General features: G+C 46.1%; 1 protein-coding gene across 6 annotated transcripts; it reads right to left on the reverse strand.

Annotated features, from left to right (window-relative positions):
• Positions 1-1,115: 1,115 nt before the first annotated feature.
• HECTD3 (HECT domain E3 ubiquitin protein ligase 3) lies at positions 1,116-16,300 on the reverse strand. 6 transcript variants are annotated; one of them, XR_013760013.1, is made up of 22 exons: positions 15,266-16,300; positions 14,925-15,085; positions 14,565-14,657; positions 14,352-14,487; positions 13,943-14,058; positions 13,744-13,857; positions 13,511-13,593; positions 12,797-12,962; positions 12,511-12,592; positions 11,699-11,881; positions 11,476-11,528; positions 11,246-11,310; positions 10,982-11,085; positions 10,602-10,721; positions 10,396-10,485; positions 9,213-9,419; positions 8,876-9,005; positions 8,703-8,777; positions 8,517-8,598; positions 8,325-8,396; positions 7,592-8,187; positions 4,117-7,554 (listed from the first exon to the last, which is right to left on the reverse strand). XR_013760013.1 is itself a non-coding variant. In XM_079115856.1 (21 exons), exons 1-21 carry the CDS (start codon positions 15,632-15,634, stop codon positions 2,554-2,556), a joined length of 2,595 nt encoding a protein of 864 aa, XP_078971982.1. In that variant the 5' UTR covers positions 15,635-16,300; the 3' UTR covers positions 1,116-2,553. The 6 variants fall into 6 exon arrangements, 2 of the variants coding, with proteins under 2 accessions (XP_078971982.1, XP_078971983.1); XM_079115856.1 differs by lacking the exons at positions 4,117-7,554; positions 7,592-8,187 and adding an exon at positions 1,116-2,647; XM_079115857.1 differs by having other exon boundaries at positions 4,118-8,187.
• Positions 16,301-16,430: the final 130 nt, after the last annotated feature.

Genomic DNA, 16,430 nt, shown 5'->3' on the forward strand with positions numbered 1-16,430 from the left:
GTTGGGCCTTGGCTCACAAGTATTCTTCCCACAGTCTGCTAAAGATCTCTTTGGGAATTTCTGGCCACATCATAATATTCATCTATTCCATTTGGCTGTGGACTTGTCAGTGGGACTGGGAATTATTGTTTTTAGAATGCTGAGTGAAAGATAAAAATGAAAAAAAAAACTACTTTGGCAGTCAATTGCAGGTCTTAAAATACTTGCATTTTATTTTTGTACATAAGTTCTGTGAATGCCTAAATGATTAATAATAAGAGAGTGAATGATGCTACATTGTTTAGTATAAAAAGTATGGAAAGAATATTCATTCATTAGGACTTTAATATTTCTCTTCAAGCATATAAAAGTGTCATCATTGGTGTTTTTAAAGGCCAAGAATCTGGCTACTCCTGTTCTAAACTGATGGATCAATTTTTTAAGTAAGTGATTTAATCAATTTGTTGATTCTTCCCTTTATTAAAAACAATAACTTTTCAGATGACTTGCTTTTAAATCTGATAAGTATGGATTTTGGGCCACAATTGCCTTATTCATTTAACAACTATTTGTTCATTGCCTAACTATCAGTGCCTGTTTGGAATTATTCCCTGTCTCCAGTCTCCTTTCCAAGGATAGTTCAGGCTCCTGGCATACAGTTCTGAACAAAAGAAAGATGGAGCTTATATTCTTGCAGAGATAGGCAGGATAAATGTGCTTTTTTTCCTTTTTTTTTTTGCAGTACTGGGCATTGAACCCAGAACCTTACCCTTGGCATTGTACCACTGAGCTATATTCCCAGCCCTGAGAAGGATAAATTATGAAGAAGCTTAAATAATAAACTGACAATATATTAAAAGGTGATAAATACTATTTGTTGCCAGAAGCCTGATTCCAGGGGTTCCTAATAAATCTGGTTGAGCCATTTGTCCCAATAACCAAGTGAAAAAAGTAATTGTGAAAAGCAGGAAAGGAACTTAAATCAATATAGCTCTATTGGGAAGGCAAAATGAAATCAAGCTTCTCAACCTTCTCTTTGGGATACTGACATGAGCTTTACGTTTTTTATTTATTTATTTATTTTTTATCTTGCCCCTTGAGTACAAAACTCTAACATTGTGTGTGATGACATGAGCGGTGTACATGAACTTTTTTTTTTTTTTTCATACTGGGGATTGAACCCAGGGGTTCTTAAACACATCCACAGCTCTTTTTATTTCTTTATTTTTTTGTGGTGCTGGGGATTGAACCCAGGGCCTTGTGCATGCAAGGCAAGCAATCTACCAACTGAGCTATATCCCCAGCCCTCTTTTTATTTTTTATGTTGAAACAGAGTCTCCCTAAGTTGCTTAGGGCCTCGCTAAGTTACTGAGGCTGGTCTTGAACTTGTGATCTCCCTGCCTCAGCCTCCCAAGTTGCTGGGAGCATGAACACTTTTGTTGCATGCCAAAGTAAGATGGCTGTGTCAAGGGAAAGTGCATGTTGTGATTGCTTGAGTTCCAAGTTACACTAGCCCTTTTCTTCTTTGAACACCATTTTTGGGGGGTCATTAGCCTCAGGTTTTTGGTCTCTGCTTCGTCATCTTCTGTTTGCTGTCCTCATCCTCTTCTTCATAACCATCTTCATCACCCCCTAGGGCAGGAAAGTGGTCCTCTCCATAGGCGTCAAATACCCATCCACCCTTCTCTTCAGTGACGCTGCCCACAGCTTCCACTCCATCCTCACCATGAAACTTGGGCTCTGAAATCTTTTGTGTAAACCTCCAGAGACTGAGCTTTAGGTTTAAACAGAGAAAGAATGGGCAGGGGGCTAGAGGTATTCATAATTAAACAGTTTTGGTCAAACTATGGCCTGATTCATCATTGTCTCAGTTTTGGTTCTGCAAGGCAGCTCCAGAGAAGTCCTTACTGCTTGAGGTGGCAAATTCCATTTGCTGCTCAGGCTGTTTATGTAACAGATCTGTGATCCCCAAAAGGGGCAATTTTGTTCCGATGAGACAATTTCTCTTGCTTAGGGGAGCAGTCTTTTCATGAGATGATCTGCCTGCAAGGCTTGCTATTCTGCAAAGGTGTAGGGCAATGGGAACTTTCAGGTGCCACACCAATAGTCTGGAGTAGAACCTTATAAAAGCTGACAGTTGAATGTCCCTGCAAATCTTGAAAATAACTTAGTTATTCTTATCTTGATGTCTTTGGTCTCAAAAGGGAACCAGATAGGTTAGGCAAATATAGGGCTAACAACCTTATATACCAGTTTTTCGATATGTACTTCTTAAATTATTAGCATGCTTATGTGCAGTTAGTAAAAATCTGACCCAAGATTTAAGGCAAAGGGGACAAATATAAAATGAAGGCAGAAATGCCAAACTTTACCCTTCTTTTAATTACCCATCAGGCATCAGCAGTCACAAATGAAATGTCAGTACTTCTTGCAAAAGCAGCTTCTAGTTCACTATTATAGTACTTTGGGCATATGAAAATCATGAGCAGGGAGAATACTATATTGACAGTTGTAAAGTTTTGGAGTTTAAAAGAAGGTATTGAAATTTGGGACTTGTGTTTCATCTAAATCTTTCTACGACTTTGTATCAAATAAATTTAGAAGCAAAAGGAACAGCTGACATTGGTAAAAATGGTGAAGTATAGGTCCTCCAAAAATCCTCTTCTCTCTAAAACAATAAGAATACTATCAAAGATTGCCAAAATCAATTTTTTTTTAAGGATGTGGTTGTTTTTCCTTTTTTTGTACTGGGGATTGAACTCAGGAGTTCTTTACTACTGAGTTACACCCCCAAGTCCTTTTTATTTTTTTTATCTTGAGACAGGGTCTCCCTAAGTTGCTGAGTCTGGCTTTGAATTTTCAATTCTCCTGATTCTGCCTTCTGAATAGCTGGGATTACAGGTGTGTGTACTTGGGCAGGTAGCTTCTTTCAAAATCTGTTGGTAATTGGTCACACAAGGTCTCTTACTCAGTTTATACACAGACAATGAAGAGTATTTGTGTTGCTTCCTTGTCTCCTAGAGATAACCCATGAAACATTTTTCAAAAATAATCAAAAGAAAATTAGTTATCAAAAGCACATCAAAGAAATGAAAAATGATAATGCTGGAAGTGAAGTTAAAAGGGAATGTAAAGGCTGGGGTTGTGGCTCAGTGGTAGAGCCCTTGCCTAGCACGTGTGAGGCATTGGGCTCAATTGTCAGCACAGCATATAAATAAATGAATATAATAAAGATCCATCAACAACAAAAAAAAATTTTTTTTAAAAAGGGAATATAAATGGAGTTGTAGAAGATATAACTGATCATGGAAATGTTGACTCTATTGTCATGAGAGACTATAGTTGTGCAGTCAGAGGAACTTAGTGAAGGTGGAATTTCACCAAGTAAAATTACATTATTTGCAATAACAAGGAAAGAAGTTGTGATAAAAAAAAGTATTTCCTAGGGGAAGCAATGACAGTAAAAACTTTCATATTAAAGAGATTCTCAGAGATTTTTTCATGAGATTGAATATACAAAGTTTAAACATGTTTTAGCAGATCCAAACTTATGACAATTCACTGAGGCTTGGAGATGCTGCTCCATGTTATGGTGTACAAGAAAAAAGATGCAAACACTGTTCTAACTATTCCTTTTTTTTTTTTTTTTTTTTGAGGGGGTATGGATACTAGGAATTGAACCAGGGTCCTTGAGCATGCCAAGCACATGCTCTACAAAAGTTATAATACTGAGCTACATCCCCAGCCTATTTTATTTTCTAGACAGAGTCTCACTAAGTTGCTCAGGCTGACCTCAAACTTGCTGCCATTCTCCTGTCTCAGTCTTCTGAGTCGCTGGGATGGGATTACAGGCACATGCCACCATGTCCAGTGATTATCAATTTTTCTAATGCTTTAGTGTATTAACCTAAATCTAAGTACAATTAAACATTTCTTTTACTATTTTAAAAAAATTTCCTTATAACTTACATTGACAATGAGAATTTTTAATGTTTTGATGAAGAGGTTTAAAGATCATAGAACATCTTTTCCCATAGATTAATTTTTAACCTAAATCTAACCTAAATCTAAGTACAATTAAACATTTCTTTTACTATTTTAAAAAAATTTCCTTATAACTTACATTGACAATGAGAATTTTTAATGTTTTGATGAAGAGGTTTAAAGATCATAGAACATCTTTTCCCATAGATTAATTTTTGTTTTTCAAATACAATTGCTAATATTTTCAGATGACTTATTACAATTCATTAGAAAGATGTAGCAAAGGGTACTGGATATAGGCAATACATTCACACAGCAAAAATAAACTATAAAAATACGGAACGCTTCACGAATTTGCGTGTCATCCTGGCGCAGGGACCATGCTAATCTTCTCTGTATGGTTCCAATTTTAGTATATGTGCTGCCGAAGCAAGCACCCCATAGATTATTAAGGTCTCTTTGTTTTTTTTTCTACTTTTAGGATCATTTGATACAGTCTGAGGCAACTATGCAAAACTCACAATTCTTATTTCTGCTTTTTGTTTTTTTCAGTGCTGGGGATCAAATTCAGGGGCTCACACACAAGTGCTATGGCATTGAGCTACATTCCTGACCCCAAGGAATTCTTATATACAAAAATTTAGCATATAATAAGTAATGTGAAAGTTAATCATTTCAAATCAAAAGTAAAAGGACAGGTAATTAAAAAAACGGAAGCTGAAGAAACTGATTAGGCATTTGGAAAAGATAGACACAAAACATCATCTTCTATGTAAGAATGAATTTCAGCTGGGTGTGGTGGTACACACCTGTAATCCCAGCTACTCAGTACGAGTACTGAAGCAGGAGAATGACAAGTTTGAGACTAGCCTCAGCAACTTAGCAAGGCCCTCAGCAACTTAGTGAGACCCTCTCTCAAAATAAAAAATAGGAAGGTCTGGGGTGCAGTAGTTAAGTCCTCTGAGTTTAATCCCACCAAAAAAATTTACCAACAAAAAATATTAGGCAATCCTGTACCTACTCTTACTGGGAAAGGATTTTAAGAATTCTATAATAATAATTAACATTAATTAATTACCATGTGCAGGTAACATTTTAAAGATTTTTTCCTGAATTAGTTGTCACAACAACCCTCTGAGGGAGGCACGATGATTGTCTTTTATTTTAAAAAGGTGGAATCTGAGGCCCAGAAAACTTAGGCAACTTGCCTGTGGTAAAGCCAGGATATGAACACAGGCAAGTTGACTCCAAAGAATCTTTTTAAAAAGTTGATTCCAAAGAATCTTCTTTTTGAATTCAAAGAATGTTCTCTTAATTATTTTCTTATATTGCTTTCCCATGGTATATATTCAATGTATGGTTTTTTTCATAAAGACACAGGTTCAAGTCAGGTACAGGGGCTTAGGCCTGTAATTCCAACGATTTGTGAGGCTGAAGCAGGAGGATTGCAAGTTCAAGGCCAGCCTCAGCACTTTAGCATGGCCCTAAGCAACTCAGCCAGACACTGTCTCAAAAAAATAAATAAAAAGGGCTGGGGATATGGCTCAGTGGTTAAGTGCCTCTGGGTTCAATCCCTCGTACCAAAAAAACAAAAACAAAAACAAAACAAAACAAACAAAACAACAACAACAACAAAAAAAAACAAAACCAAAAGTTTTCAAGTTCAAAGCTTTGGGACTGGTAGACTACCACCCAAATCCTAGCTTCATCACTTACTACTTCCTCCAGGCAAGTTACTTAATTTCCCTTTGCTCCAGTTTTGTCATCTGGAAGAGTATAGTAATCCTATTTACTTCATAGAGTTGTTGAGATTAAAGCAGTTGACATGATAATATATATATAACACTTAGCACAATACTTTGCACTAAGAGGGTCGTTGATCACTGACTACCAAACTTACATTTAGTACTGTGCAAAAATTGTTACAAATATAAGGGAAAATATAACAAAAGCAATAGAAAAATACTTGAATTAACCATTTTACTATGTTCTCTAACAGTACTGGTATCTTCACTTGTCCTTATAGCTCTTACCCAAGTGTTACTAAAGGCCGTTTACATGATTCTTTGTTTAATATATGTATCTCTCTTCTATAAGTGTTTAAACTCATGAAGGCAAAAATAACCACTACTTGCGCCCTATTTATTCATTGCTAGTGCGGTGCTCAACATCAGTGCTCCATGTTTGTTTGTGGGAGGAATGAATGAATAAATGATTAAGTGAAAAACAAACTACAAAATAGTGTGAGTAAAAGAGGGACCAAGGACATGTGGCTACTACTAGGCACAGAAATGGACTACATTTACTCCAAACCAGACAGGAGCCTGCAGACCAGGCCCTTTCCAGAATGACAGAGAAGGGGAAGAGGTAGAGCTTGCTGGTAGAACTGGGTGGGAGTTGTGGCCTCTGGGGTTCCTGCCTCTTCAGCTCCTTGGGGGAAGGTGTGTGTCTGTGTCTTTTTCTCTCCCGTGGGTCATCCAGAGAAGAGAGATGGGGAAGGGGCAGGATAGGGCTCCCCAGATGGCTGAACTGTGGTGTTAGACTTTGTTCTAACATCATTTGTTCTAACACCTTTGTTAGGCCTTGTTCTGGTGCCACAATAGGGAGAGAAATTTCTCAGCCCAGGCAGTGTTAGAGTGAGCCCTAGAGGACAATGTAGGAAAGAGTTGAGAGAACAGGACCCTTCCCTGAGAAATCTGCCTCCACAGTCATATTGTACTGCCTCAGATCACTGGGCCCCAGGGACTGTGCTTGAGGGTGTGACTGCCCCCTGGTGGGAGGCTGTACCCACATCTCTGTAATTGAGTGCAGACAGGAAGCAGGTGGGGTTGGTAGTGATGCTGCTATTTCCATGTTTGTCAAAATCCTCACCTGGCTGGCCTGTCAGTCAGCCCAAGGATTTGTCCTTTGATGTGACATTCTTCTCCCTACTTGGATCCAGAAGTGGACTTCCAAATCACTATAACTATCCCAGAAGATGCCAGGCCAGCACTGCCACCCAACACATTCCTGGGCTCTTATTTCCTTGCCTCATCCATTCCAGATGTAATGTTTGTCCCTGAGAAGCCCCATCACTCTAACTAGGCATATATCTCCTTGGCTACCAGCAGGGCAATAGCTGGGGAAGGTTCTTCCAAGACATATCAATTCTCTAGGTACTCCATGAGCCTAGCAGACAATCCAATAAACAGACTTCAAGCTCCAAAAACACATTTTGAAGGAATGAATTCATCTGTTTATTCTATTTTCCCATGTGCAAGCCCTTCTTTTGAAGGAGTATCATGGAGGCCCTCAAGGAAGGGAGGACTGGGACAGGGGCGTGCATAGCCCTAGGAGCAAGTTTAAAGTCTAGACTTCATTTTAGAATAGGGTAAAGGGGAGCTATTGGAGATTTTGGAGAAGACATAACTGGTCTTTTACCTGTGCAAAATTTTGGGGGTAAAATAGCAGATGGGGACTCAGGCTGGAGGTGATACAGGAGTGATGAATATGAGGTGGTGGTCAAGAATTAATGCTGAGTGGATGTAGGTTCTGAGTCAGGGAAGGGAGTGGCACCCAGTCAGTTGAGACTGGGTTGGAGCAAGGACAAATCTCACACCTCTGCTATGGAGGGAGAGGAGGAAAAGACCAATATGTGAAGGAAAGGATGCTCAGCTCTGGCTTCATTTTGGGGGATGACCAAGAAGGATGACTATCATTCTTTATCCTTCCTTATTTCTTTGCCTGGGGAGGGACACATACAACATCCTCCAAAGTTTTTAAAAATCTGAGCCATGGCTGAAACCAGAAAAGGAAAAAAAAATAGGTGGAACCAAAAATGGAAGCAAAATCCATGGGGTGGGGAGCTGGATGGCCCCCTTCAAGTAGCTCAGGCCTGGCAGCTTGTGCTGGGCTTATGGAAGAGTCCCTCTCACAGAGGCTAAGTACCTCGAGAAGTAAGCCCCAGCACTGTAGGGCTTGTGTTTCTGCGGGGCTGGACCACTAGTGTCAAGTCACCACCCCTGCTCCAACCCCACACAGGAGCAGGGTTCATTGCAGGTTTCTGGAACATGGCAGCCCTCACCAGGAGTACAGATCCAAACTGGGCAGCGAAGGTGTGCCCTCCTGGGTGAGGGCAGTGGGGCCTGTGTAGGGAGGCCTCACTCCTCCCAGGGGCTCATATCAGTGTCGATGGCCACACAGTTGTAGGCGGCATAGCGGAGCTTCTCCTCGCACACTTTGGCACTGTGGGGGTGGGGCAGGGCTCGGTCAGGCCCCTCCACCACTCCCAAAGGCAAGTAGGCTCCAGTTTGTGCACTTCACTGCCAGAAGTCCTCCCACACCAAGGATGCCACCCCAGGCTGGAGCCTATGAAAACCCACCTGACATAGTGTGGTAAGAAGAGGGTGCTGGAGCAGGTGGAAGACTCAGGCAGCGCATCTGTGGTCTCGTATCTGGGGGTGTTGAGGGGCCACAGATTAGAAGATTTGTAGGGGTGTATGAGTATGAGTATGAGTGTGTGTATGTGTGTAGGGGTGGGCACCTCAGGCTCTCTCTGCTGTATTTCCACTCACCCCAGCTTGTCTGGGTAGATGTAGATCCGTGCTGGCAGGCGGCTGCGGCCTGTCACAAAGCGCAGGAAGCGGCTCCGGTCCTCTAGGTGGAGGAGAAGGAAACGAGGGAGGTTCTACAACTTTTACCCTGCTTCTGAATCTCACAAGTGGATCAGTGCAAGCATCACTCTGCCCTCCTCCACTGACCATTGGTGAAATTGTTCAGCGCCTCCCAAAAATACTGCACCCGCGTGTCAGATGGCTCGAAGTCCTCAAATCGAGCTGGAGGGGACAATGTCAGAATTCATTCTTAGGTCTCACCCTGTCCAGTCCTTAAGCTCCATCCCCTGAGCTTCACTATTACAGCATCTAGAACTCACTGAGCTTGCGCAGAGCATCCACAGTGACCTCTGGGTCCCCACACACCTTCTTCTCCAACTCCTGCCAGGTCAACAAGTCCAGCACAGCCTGCGGCACCACCTTCAGCAGACCTGCCTGCATGGCTGCCACCTGGGGAGGAGGGAAAGGCCTGGCTGGGAGAGAAGGCATGACTCTTAGCTTACACTTGGGGCATCTCTTTACCCCACTGATCAGTAGGAATGTGAAGCAGAGTTATGGTAGGGGCCAAAGTTCTTAGGATTGGTCCTGGTGGCCTATCAGGCAGGGTTTTGGGGACTAGGGGCTGGGGCTCAAGGGGGTTATGGCCCTGGCTACTACCTGCTCCTTGCTCTCTTCTAGCCGTGCCTTCTGCACCAGTTGGATGAAACGACAACGGTCCTCATATCCCACTACGATGCCTGTGCCCCCAGGGATCAGCTCTACCACCTGTTGGTCACTCAGGACGGTGGTAAAGGTTAGCTCCTTCCCAAACTTGAACTCAAATGTCTCCTTGTCCATTCCCTCCATCACTTCCAGGAGCTTCACCTGGGAGTCGGGAAGAAGCAGGGGGGTATTTCATTATGGAGGCAGTCTGTGTTCTTTTCCTCAAGATGCTCACAGGGAAGAAGAGAGGCAGCCAGGCAAGGCAATTCCCAGGCAGCAGGTAACTGGGAGTGAGGGGACCAGTACAGGGCTGTGGAAGCCTTGAGACAATGCTTAATCAGCCTTGAGGCCAAGGAAGGCATCCTGCAGGAAATGGCATTGAGGCTGAGACCCAAAGGATGGCTGGAAGTTGGCAAAGCCACAAGGAAGAGAGAACATCTTGGAGAAAGCTGAAAGAGAAAAGGCCTGAGGAATCTGTTTGGCCAGAGCCTGAATGAACTAAGTGAGTAGAGATACAGGAATCATGTAAGGAAGGCCTTTATAGAGTCTATTCTCCTGATCCTAGGGCAAAGTCATCAGAGGGTTTAAATAAGGAGAGTGAAATAAATTACTTTGGCAGCATGGAAATCAGATGGGCAAAAATGGAGACAGAAACACTAGTTTTTGCAATACATGGTTAGAAAGAAAGGTGGCCTGAACCAGGAGGACAGTAGTGAAATGGGAGAAACAGATTCCAATGAGAGACTTGACAAAATGTTTGGGGTGAGGAAGGAGGAGTGAAAGATGACTTTAAGTACTTTGGCATGGGGAGGGGTGGGTGCTAGTGCTGTTCTGAGCAGGAAGCCCTCAATGGCAGTAAACTGGGGAAAAGATGAAGAGCATGCTGAGCATGAGAAGCCATCTTGAGGCAGATATCCAAGATGCAGATGCATACATGGCCCCAGGTTCAGGAGAGAGGTTGGGGCTGGAGGTCAAGATTTTAGGAGTTACCAGAACAGAGACAGTAGTTGGAACCATGGGAGTAGGTGGGATTGGAGGAGGAGCACATGTACATTAAGAGAAGAAGGTGCAGAGAAGTCCTGGGGAGCACCCATCTTTAGGGGCTGTGTAGAACAACACTGTTTTAGGCCCAACTCACCAGCACAGAGTCCACAGCTGGGAAGTCCTTGCTCCAGCTCACCTCCTCACCAGAGAGCTGCTTCCACACAAAACCAGGCAGAGCCAGGACCTGTGTAACAAACACTCACTACAGTTTGTCTTCTCACCCTGAGCTGCCCAGGTTTGTTGGTGCTTCCTTCCAGGGACCTGGGCTGATCTGATAGTGCTGTGGATCAGGCTACTCACCAGGAACTCCTTACCCCGAAGGGCAGCCCCCATCAGCTGTCCAATCCACTCATACTTGGCAAAATCTCGGCAGGAAGGATTGGGCACATACATGTCCCGGGCCTCACCAGTGCCATTGCCCTGCCCCAGAGACAGAGCTGTCAGCATGGCAGGCAATGGAGCCCACTATATTGCCCCAAACACTCCAAAGGGTTCTCCCGAAATCTTCACTGGGTCCCCTGTATGACCCTTCTGAATATACAAAGGCTTCTCCTTTCCCTGTCTGCCCAACGGCTTTCCTGGGCAGCTCAGTCTCTCTTCTATTCTCTCTGGCACCTGAGAGGTTTGCAGAGATGGGATAGCAGAAACTTGGGGGTGGAGGTGTGGGGGTGGGAGATTACCTGGTTGGCTGTGCGCACAAAGAAGGGCAGAGGCACAGGGGTGTCAGCAGAGCTAGGGCACAGCTCTTCTGACATATCTGCCAGGCTGTCTCGGAAACCACCCCCTGAAATGACAGATGCTCTCAGCTGGGCACATAAGAGTCCAGTCTCTAGAATGTGTTTATAAGCAGTCTTCCTATCTTTATTAGTTGGTGACCCCAGAAGCCTCTAGCACTCTAATAAAGCAACAAGTGGGACCCTTCTCATCCTCCTGAAGGGCCTTACCTTGGTCAATGATGCCTTCTGCAATGAATTTACACTCCCACCACTGGTCATAGCGCATAGGCCACCTGTAAGCAGAAGCAGATCTCTATTATCATGCTGGGTCATGATTCGGCAGCCTAGACATGAGGCAGTAGAAGGGCTACAGAGTGCTGATGGTGAAGGGTGCCAGGAACAGTGTGTGGGTGTAAGTGTGCATATTTCCCTGACCAAGTCCCTTACCCTTACCATACCTGTAGTCCAGGGGCTTTTCATACTTGTCAGAGGGTTTGAGGCCTTCATAAACCTGGGGACAAGGAAAGGGGAGGGAGTTGTAGGGACTGGGAGGGAGCTCTCTGTCAAGGCCTGGCCCTACTCTTGACTCTTGCCCAAAGACATTGTTGCTCGGGCCCCTCAAGGTCAGGCCCTGAGGCCTTTTACTAAACTTCCCTCAGTCTAACCCCAGGTGGTCCAGACCTGGGTGAAGACTGCATTCTTGCACGCAGGGTCCCGAGAGGGGCAGGCACGATGTTCCATGGCAAGGCGACGGTTGATGTACAGGCGTGGCATGAAGCTGGGCTTGCTGCTTTCTGAGTCACGCAGGCACTGGGCCACCAGGCTGGGTCTCTGGCGTGACAGCAGTAGGAACTGCTTCACTTGCTGGAGAAGAGAGGTAGCCAGAACAGGATCAATGGGCAGGCTTTGGAAACTTTCTCTATCCTTGGATTCAGTTTCACCATTCCATCCCAAGCCTAATCCATCCCCTGTCCTTGCCTCCAGTCCCTTCCTTAGTTCAGCTACCAGGGAGAGCTTTCTAAAACAAAAAAAATCTGACATTGTCATTACCTTACTTAAAACTTTTGCAATGACTCCACAGACCTAGGACAAAGTCCCTGCTTCACAGCCTGGCCCTCAGAGCCCTCAGCTACCAGGTCCTGCTTCCAGCCCAGCCCCTCCCAGCCCCATCCCCATATCATACTCACACCTACCTGCATACTTTTCTCAAGTCATATGGAACTGCTGGTAGCTAATGCACACATTTCACACAAGCTTCCCTGTCCCTGCTGTCACCTCTTCTCCCCAGCCCATGTGCATTCCACATGTTCATCTGGGGAAAGCCCCCCAAACACTAAATTTTGATCATTTGTGTCTGGCTTTCTCCTTGGTTCCTGTAACCAGTAAAGACACAGTCCTACAGTAGGTCTTAGGAACTCTGTTGAAGAATGAAAACTATAAAATCAGCAAGGGAGAGTCCACTGACCAGACTAGTGTTGAGTGAGCAGGCTCACCTTAATCTCACTGAAGGTGCCCAGAGTGTGGTCCCATGCAGGTACCAGGTGGTGCAGGACACTGTCTAGGATCTTGATGAATCTGGGATGATGAATAAAGATAATGGCAGCTAAAGAGTTTGGCACAGATGTAAGACCTCCCCGACTCCCCACACACTGGGACAGAAGGTAGCCGCTTTAAATGTCAGAGCAGCTTACACTATAAGACCTTGAGGCTTGGTCTACACAGACATACAAGGCTTAAGGAAGGGGGAAGGGAATGGCCTGCAGGCTCAGGACCAGTCACCTCTGCAGGAGGACAGCTCTGCGGTATAGTACTTCTGGATCAGTGCCTTCTAGGCGTGGATATCGCACCAGACTGGCTGGCTGGAACAGGTCTGCATTCAACCCTAGTTCCCGCTGTCTAGATGACTTGATCTTGACCCCTCTAAGACGAACATCAATGCCATCATCTGGGGAAGGGGTCAAAGTGAGGTCATTTATGGCATTTGCTGCCTTCTTGGCCCTTAGATCAGGGAATGGCTCCTTAGTGCTCAGCCTTTTGTTGCCCTTTTGTCATCCTATAGACTTGGGACCTTAGGGATCCTATTCTATCACCTGGTTCTTTGCTGGTTCCTCTGTTCACCTCTATAATGTTGGTATGCTTGAGTGTCCCAACTCAATTTCTCTTCCAGTTGAGTCCAACCACTCCTATGACTTTAAGGCCATAGGCTTATATGACACCTCTCACCTGGAATAGGCCCCACACCATCAAATCCTGGAGTTAGTCCAGCCATCATCTTCATTTTCCAGGCCCATCCCCTTCTCTCCACACTCACTGTCAGCTTGCCCACATCTATACCCAGGGGCTCCTTTTCCCTTTTTTTTTTTTTTTTAAATACATTTTTTAAAAAATTGGTATAATAAAAGTGGGATTTGTTGTTACATATTTGTACATACACAATATACTGATATAATTTGGTCAATATTGTTCCCCAGCACTTATAGCCTTTAGCCCCACCTCGGCACTCCACAATGCGGATCTCGATGATTGGGAGGTGGACTGTCATGTCCTCCAAGACGCAGACATCCCCGATCAGGGTCCTGAGGAGATGGGTGTGAGGCACTTCAGATACCCTTTGCCTCAGGCCTTCAAGGATTGCTGGGGTCCCACCCAAATTTAAGCATCCAGGTTGGGCCAGGTCCCATTGCTAAGACTGCATCCCATCTCCTACCCCAGGCCAGCCTGCTCACTCGTCAATGCTCACGTCACTCAACTTCTTCAGGTTGTCCCCTTCGCCCCCATAGACAACCACTCGCTTAGGCATAAAGTTGTCATCCGTGGTATCCACTGTGAGTAGCAGCTTCCTGAGGGGTCATAGTGTGTACCTGAGTCTCTATGCACCCACAGACACATGGTTTACCCACCCTGTCCTGCTCAGAGCCTACTCACTTGACAATGGTGCCCTTTTTCATAGTAAGCCGTACCCAGTGCTGGCACTGGGACCCATCGCTCTCCCAGTAAGTATCTGCATTACTGTCTGTCAGGCAAGACACATTGAACTCCTCCTAAGGAGAGACAGAGTGGTAGGGGTCAGCATTTACCCTCACTTCTGCACTGGATAGTACTTTGGGATAGCAAGCAGAAGACAGAAAGCATAGTGGAGTTGGGCTAGAAGGGCAACTGATATGGGGTAAGGGCAGGGTTAGGGTAAGGTAGGAGAGTGTCTAGGGGTTCCTATAGCACTTCCAAAACGGGAGCTGAACTGAGTGTGGCCCTGGTCTGGAGGTGGGAAATCTGGATCTAACCTTGAGGGATGTGACTACATTTTGCCTCAGGAGAGAGGAGTCCCAGCACCCACCGTGTAGGAGGAAACGTCTATGCTCTCCACATACTGCTTCACGCTACCCAGGTTCTCATCCTCCTTGCCCAGGTGGTCATACAAGAAGTGGATCAGGTCCTCGTCGCATTCGTAGGTCCATGTTGGGGGCACATAGCTAAGCAACCCCAAGCCCCTAATTAGGCTGGGCCCAGACTTGAGCTCCCTCCTCCCCATCTGGTACAGCTCACTCACAGTAGCCTTTGTACAGCTTCTGTGTATGCCTCCGCTGGTTGAGGCCTCGATCCCAGGCGATGTGAGTATGTCAGGTCCACCACCTGTTCCCATCTGTGGGCACATAGTTGGGGGTGGGTGGGGAGGTATCAGTGGGCAGCAGGATATTACCTGCAGGACCTGGCACCTTCTCCAGAGTTCTAGCTTCTTGCCTCTATAAGTGCTATGCCAGCTCCCTCAGGCCCTGTTCCTTTTTGCTCTTAACATTACCTCCATTTCAAAATCCTCTCCCCACCAATCCCACCCTGGCTGTATTGGTGGTGTTCCCACCCCCTCGTTGCCAATATCTGATAGCAAGTCCTGCCCCTTCAAGTGCAGGACCTGAGCACCGGTCGGTAGTCCACGCCAAAGAGCTGCTGCTGCCGCTGGAGGTGATCCGGAGTGTCTATGGGTACAAGGCGGGCCCCACCCTCCGCTGGGCGGCATACCAGCAACCAGCCTTCCTCCAGTCCGCAGTCACCCAGGTGTTCAGCCAGCTGCTCCTGCAGGGATCGCCAGATGGGGACAGCCATCAGGGAACTGCTCAGTTGCTCGCCCTGCCCAGTCCAGGGTAAAGGGCACCGAATGCAATGCCAGCTCGACATAGGGCAGGAAAGGGGAACAGGGTGGACGCGGGGAAACGCAGAGATCTTTTGAGGAGCTCCGGGTAGGCCAAAGCTTACCTTGGTCAGCTTTACCCAGAGACCATGGCCATTGCATAGTTCCTCGCCTGTGGTGCGCACGCAGGCGCCGCGCCGAAGCTCGATGCTGTCGCGGGCGGCGCGAAGGGGCCCGGTGGCCGTACCAGGGGCAGGGCCCGTGGCACCCACACGCAGCCCCAGGCCCTCCGCCTCCCACACCGGCAGCATCACGCGGGACGGTCCGGCCGGGTCCTTGTAAAGCTTGTACAGCACCTCTCGCGGCACGAATGCCAGCGCTGCCGGCAACGGTCGCCCGGCGCGGAGGCTTCGTGCTGCCTCCGCCAGGAAGCGCACGCGACCCAGCAGCTGGCGCGGGGACTCTAGCGCCGCGCCCGGGCCAGGGCCCGCCATGTCGAACTAACAGAGGGAGACTAGGGGTAATTCTGCCCGGGAGCACCAGCCGAGACCACAGACAGAGCTTCCCACCACGCCCTGCCCCGCCTTCGGCCAACCTTCGCCGTATGTTCTAGACTAAGCGCATCCTACATTTCTGCCGTATAATCCTGTGTTCTGTGATGGTCAATGCTATTACACCTATTTCTATGTCCTCCCACCCAACCAGACAGACCCCAAATTAGTGGTTTCTACTTGATCATTTTCCCTCTCTCCATCGCTATTGATACTATCATTTTATCTCTCATGCTATTACCCTCAAGCCACAGTCCTTTCTATCCTGTATTTGCCCCCTCACTCACGGTCCTCTGGGCTTTCCGTTTCTGCCTCCCCAAGCCCGACCAGATATTACAACCAGAGGACTTTTGTAAAGTCTACTGGACTGTCTGTCCTACGGATGGTGTAATTAACATCTTTGGGAGAATGACGCCTTCCCCAACTACTGACAGGTGACTTGAGTCATTCTGGATTGATCCTGATTGTAACTGCTAATCCCAGGGTATTTACCATCTTTATCCATTTTAATGTGATTGCTAATTTGTTTCCCCATCAGACTGGAAGAACAGTCTGTCTTTAAAGGCAGGGGCTATCTTGTTCAGCACACTGACCTTATAGGTCATCACATGAGAACAAATTCCTCACGCCACCTGAAAGTTTCAGCGGAGTTCTTTTGGGCTTTTGTTGTTGCGTCGCTACAATGGACTTTACGGTGAAAAATGGTTGGGGTCCTCCAGGCAGCAGCCAGGGCAGCCCC

Source organism: Sciurus vulgaris, assembly GCF_902686455.1.
Source record: "Sciurus vulgaris genome assembly, chromosome: 1".
Lineage (NCBI taxonomy): Eukaryota > Metazoa > Chordata > Mammalia > Rodentia > Sciuridae > Sciurus > Sciurus vulgaris.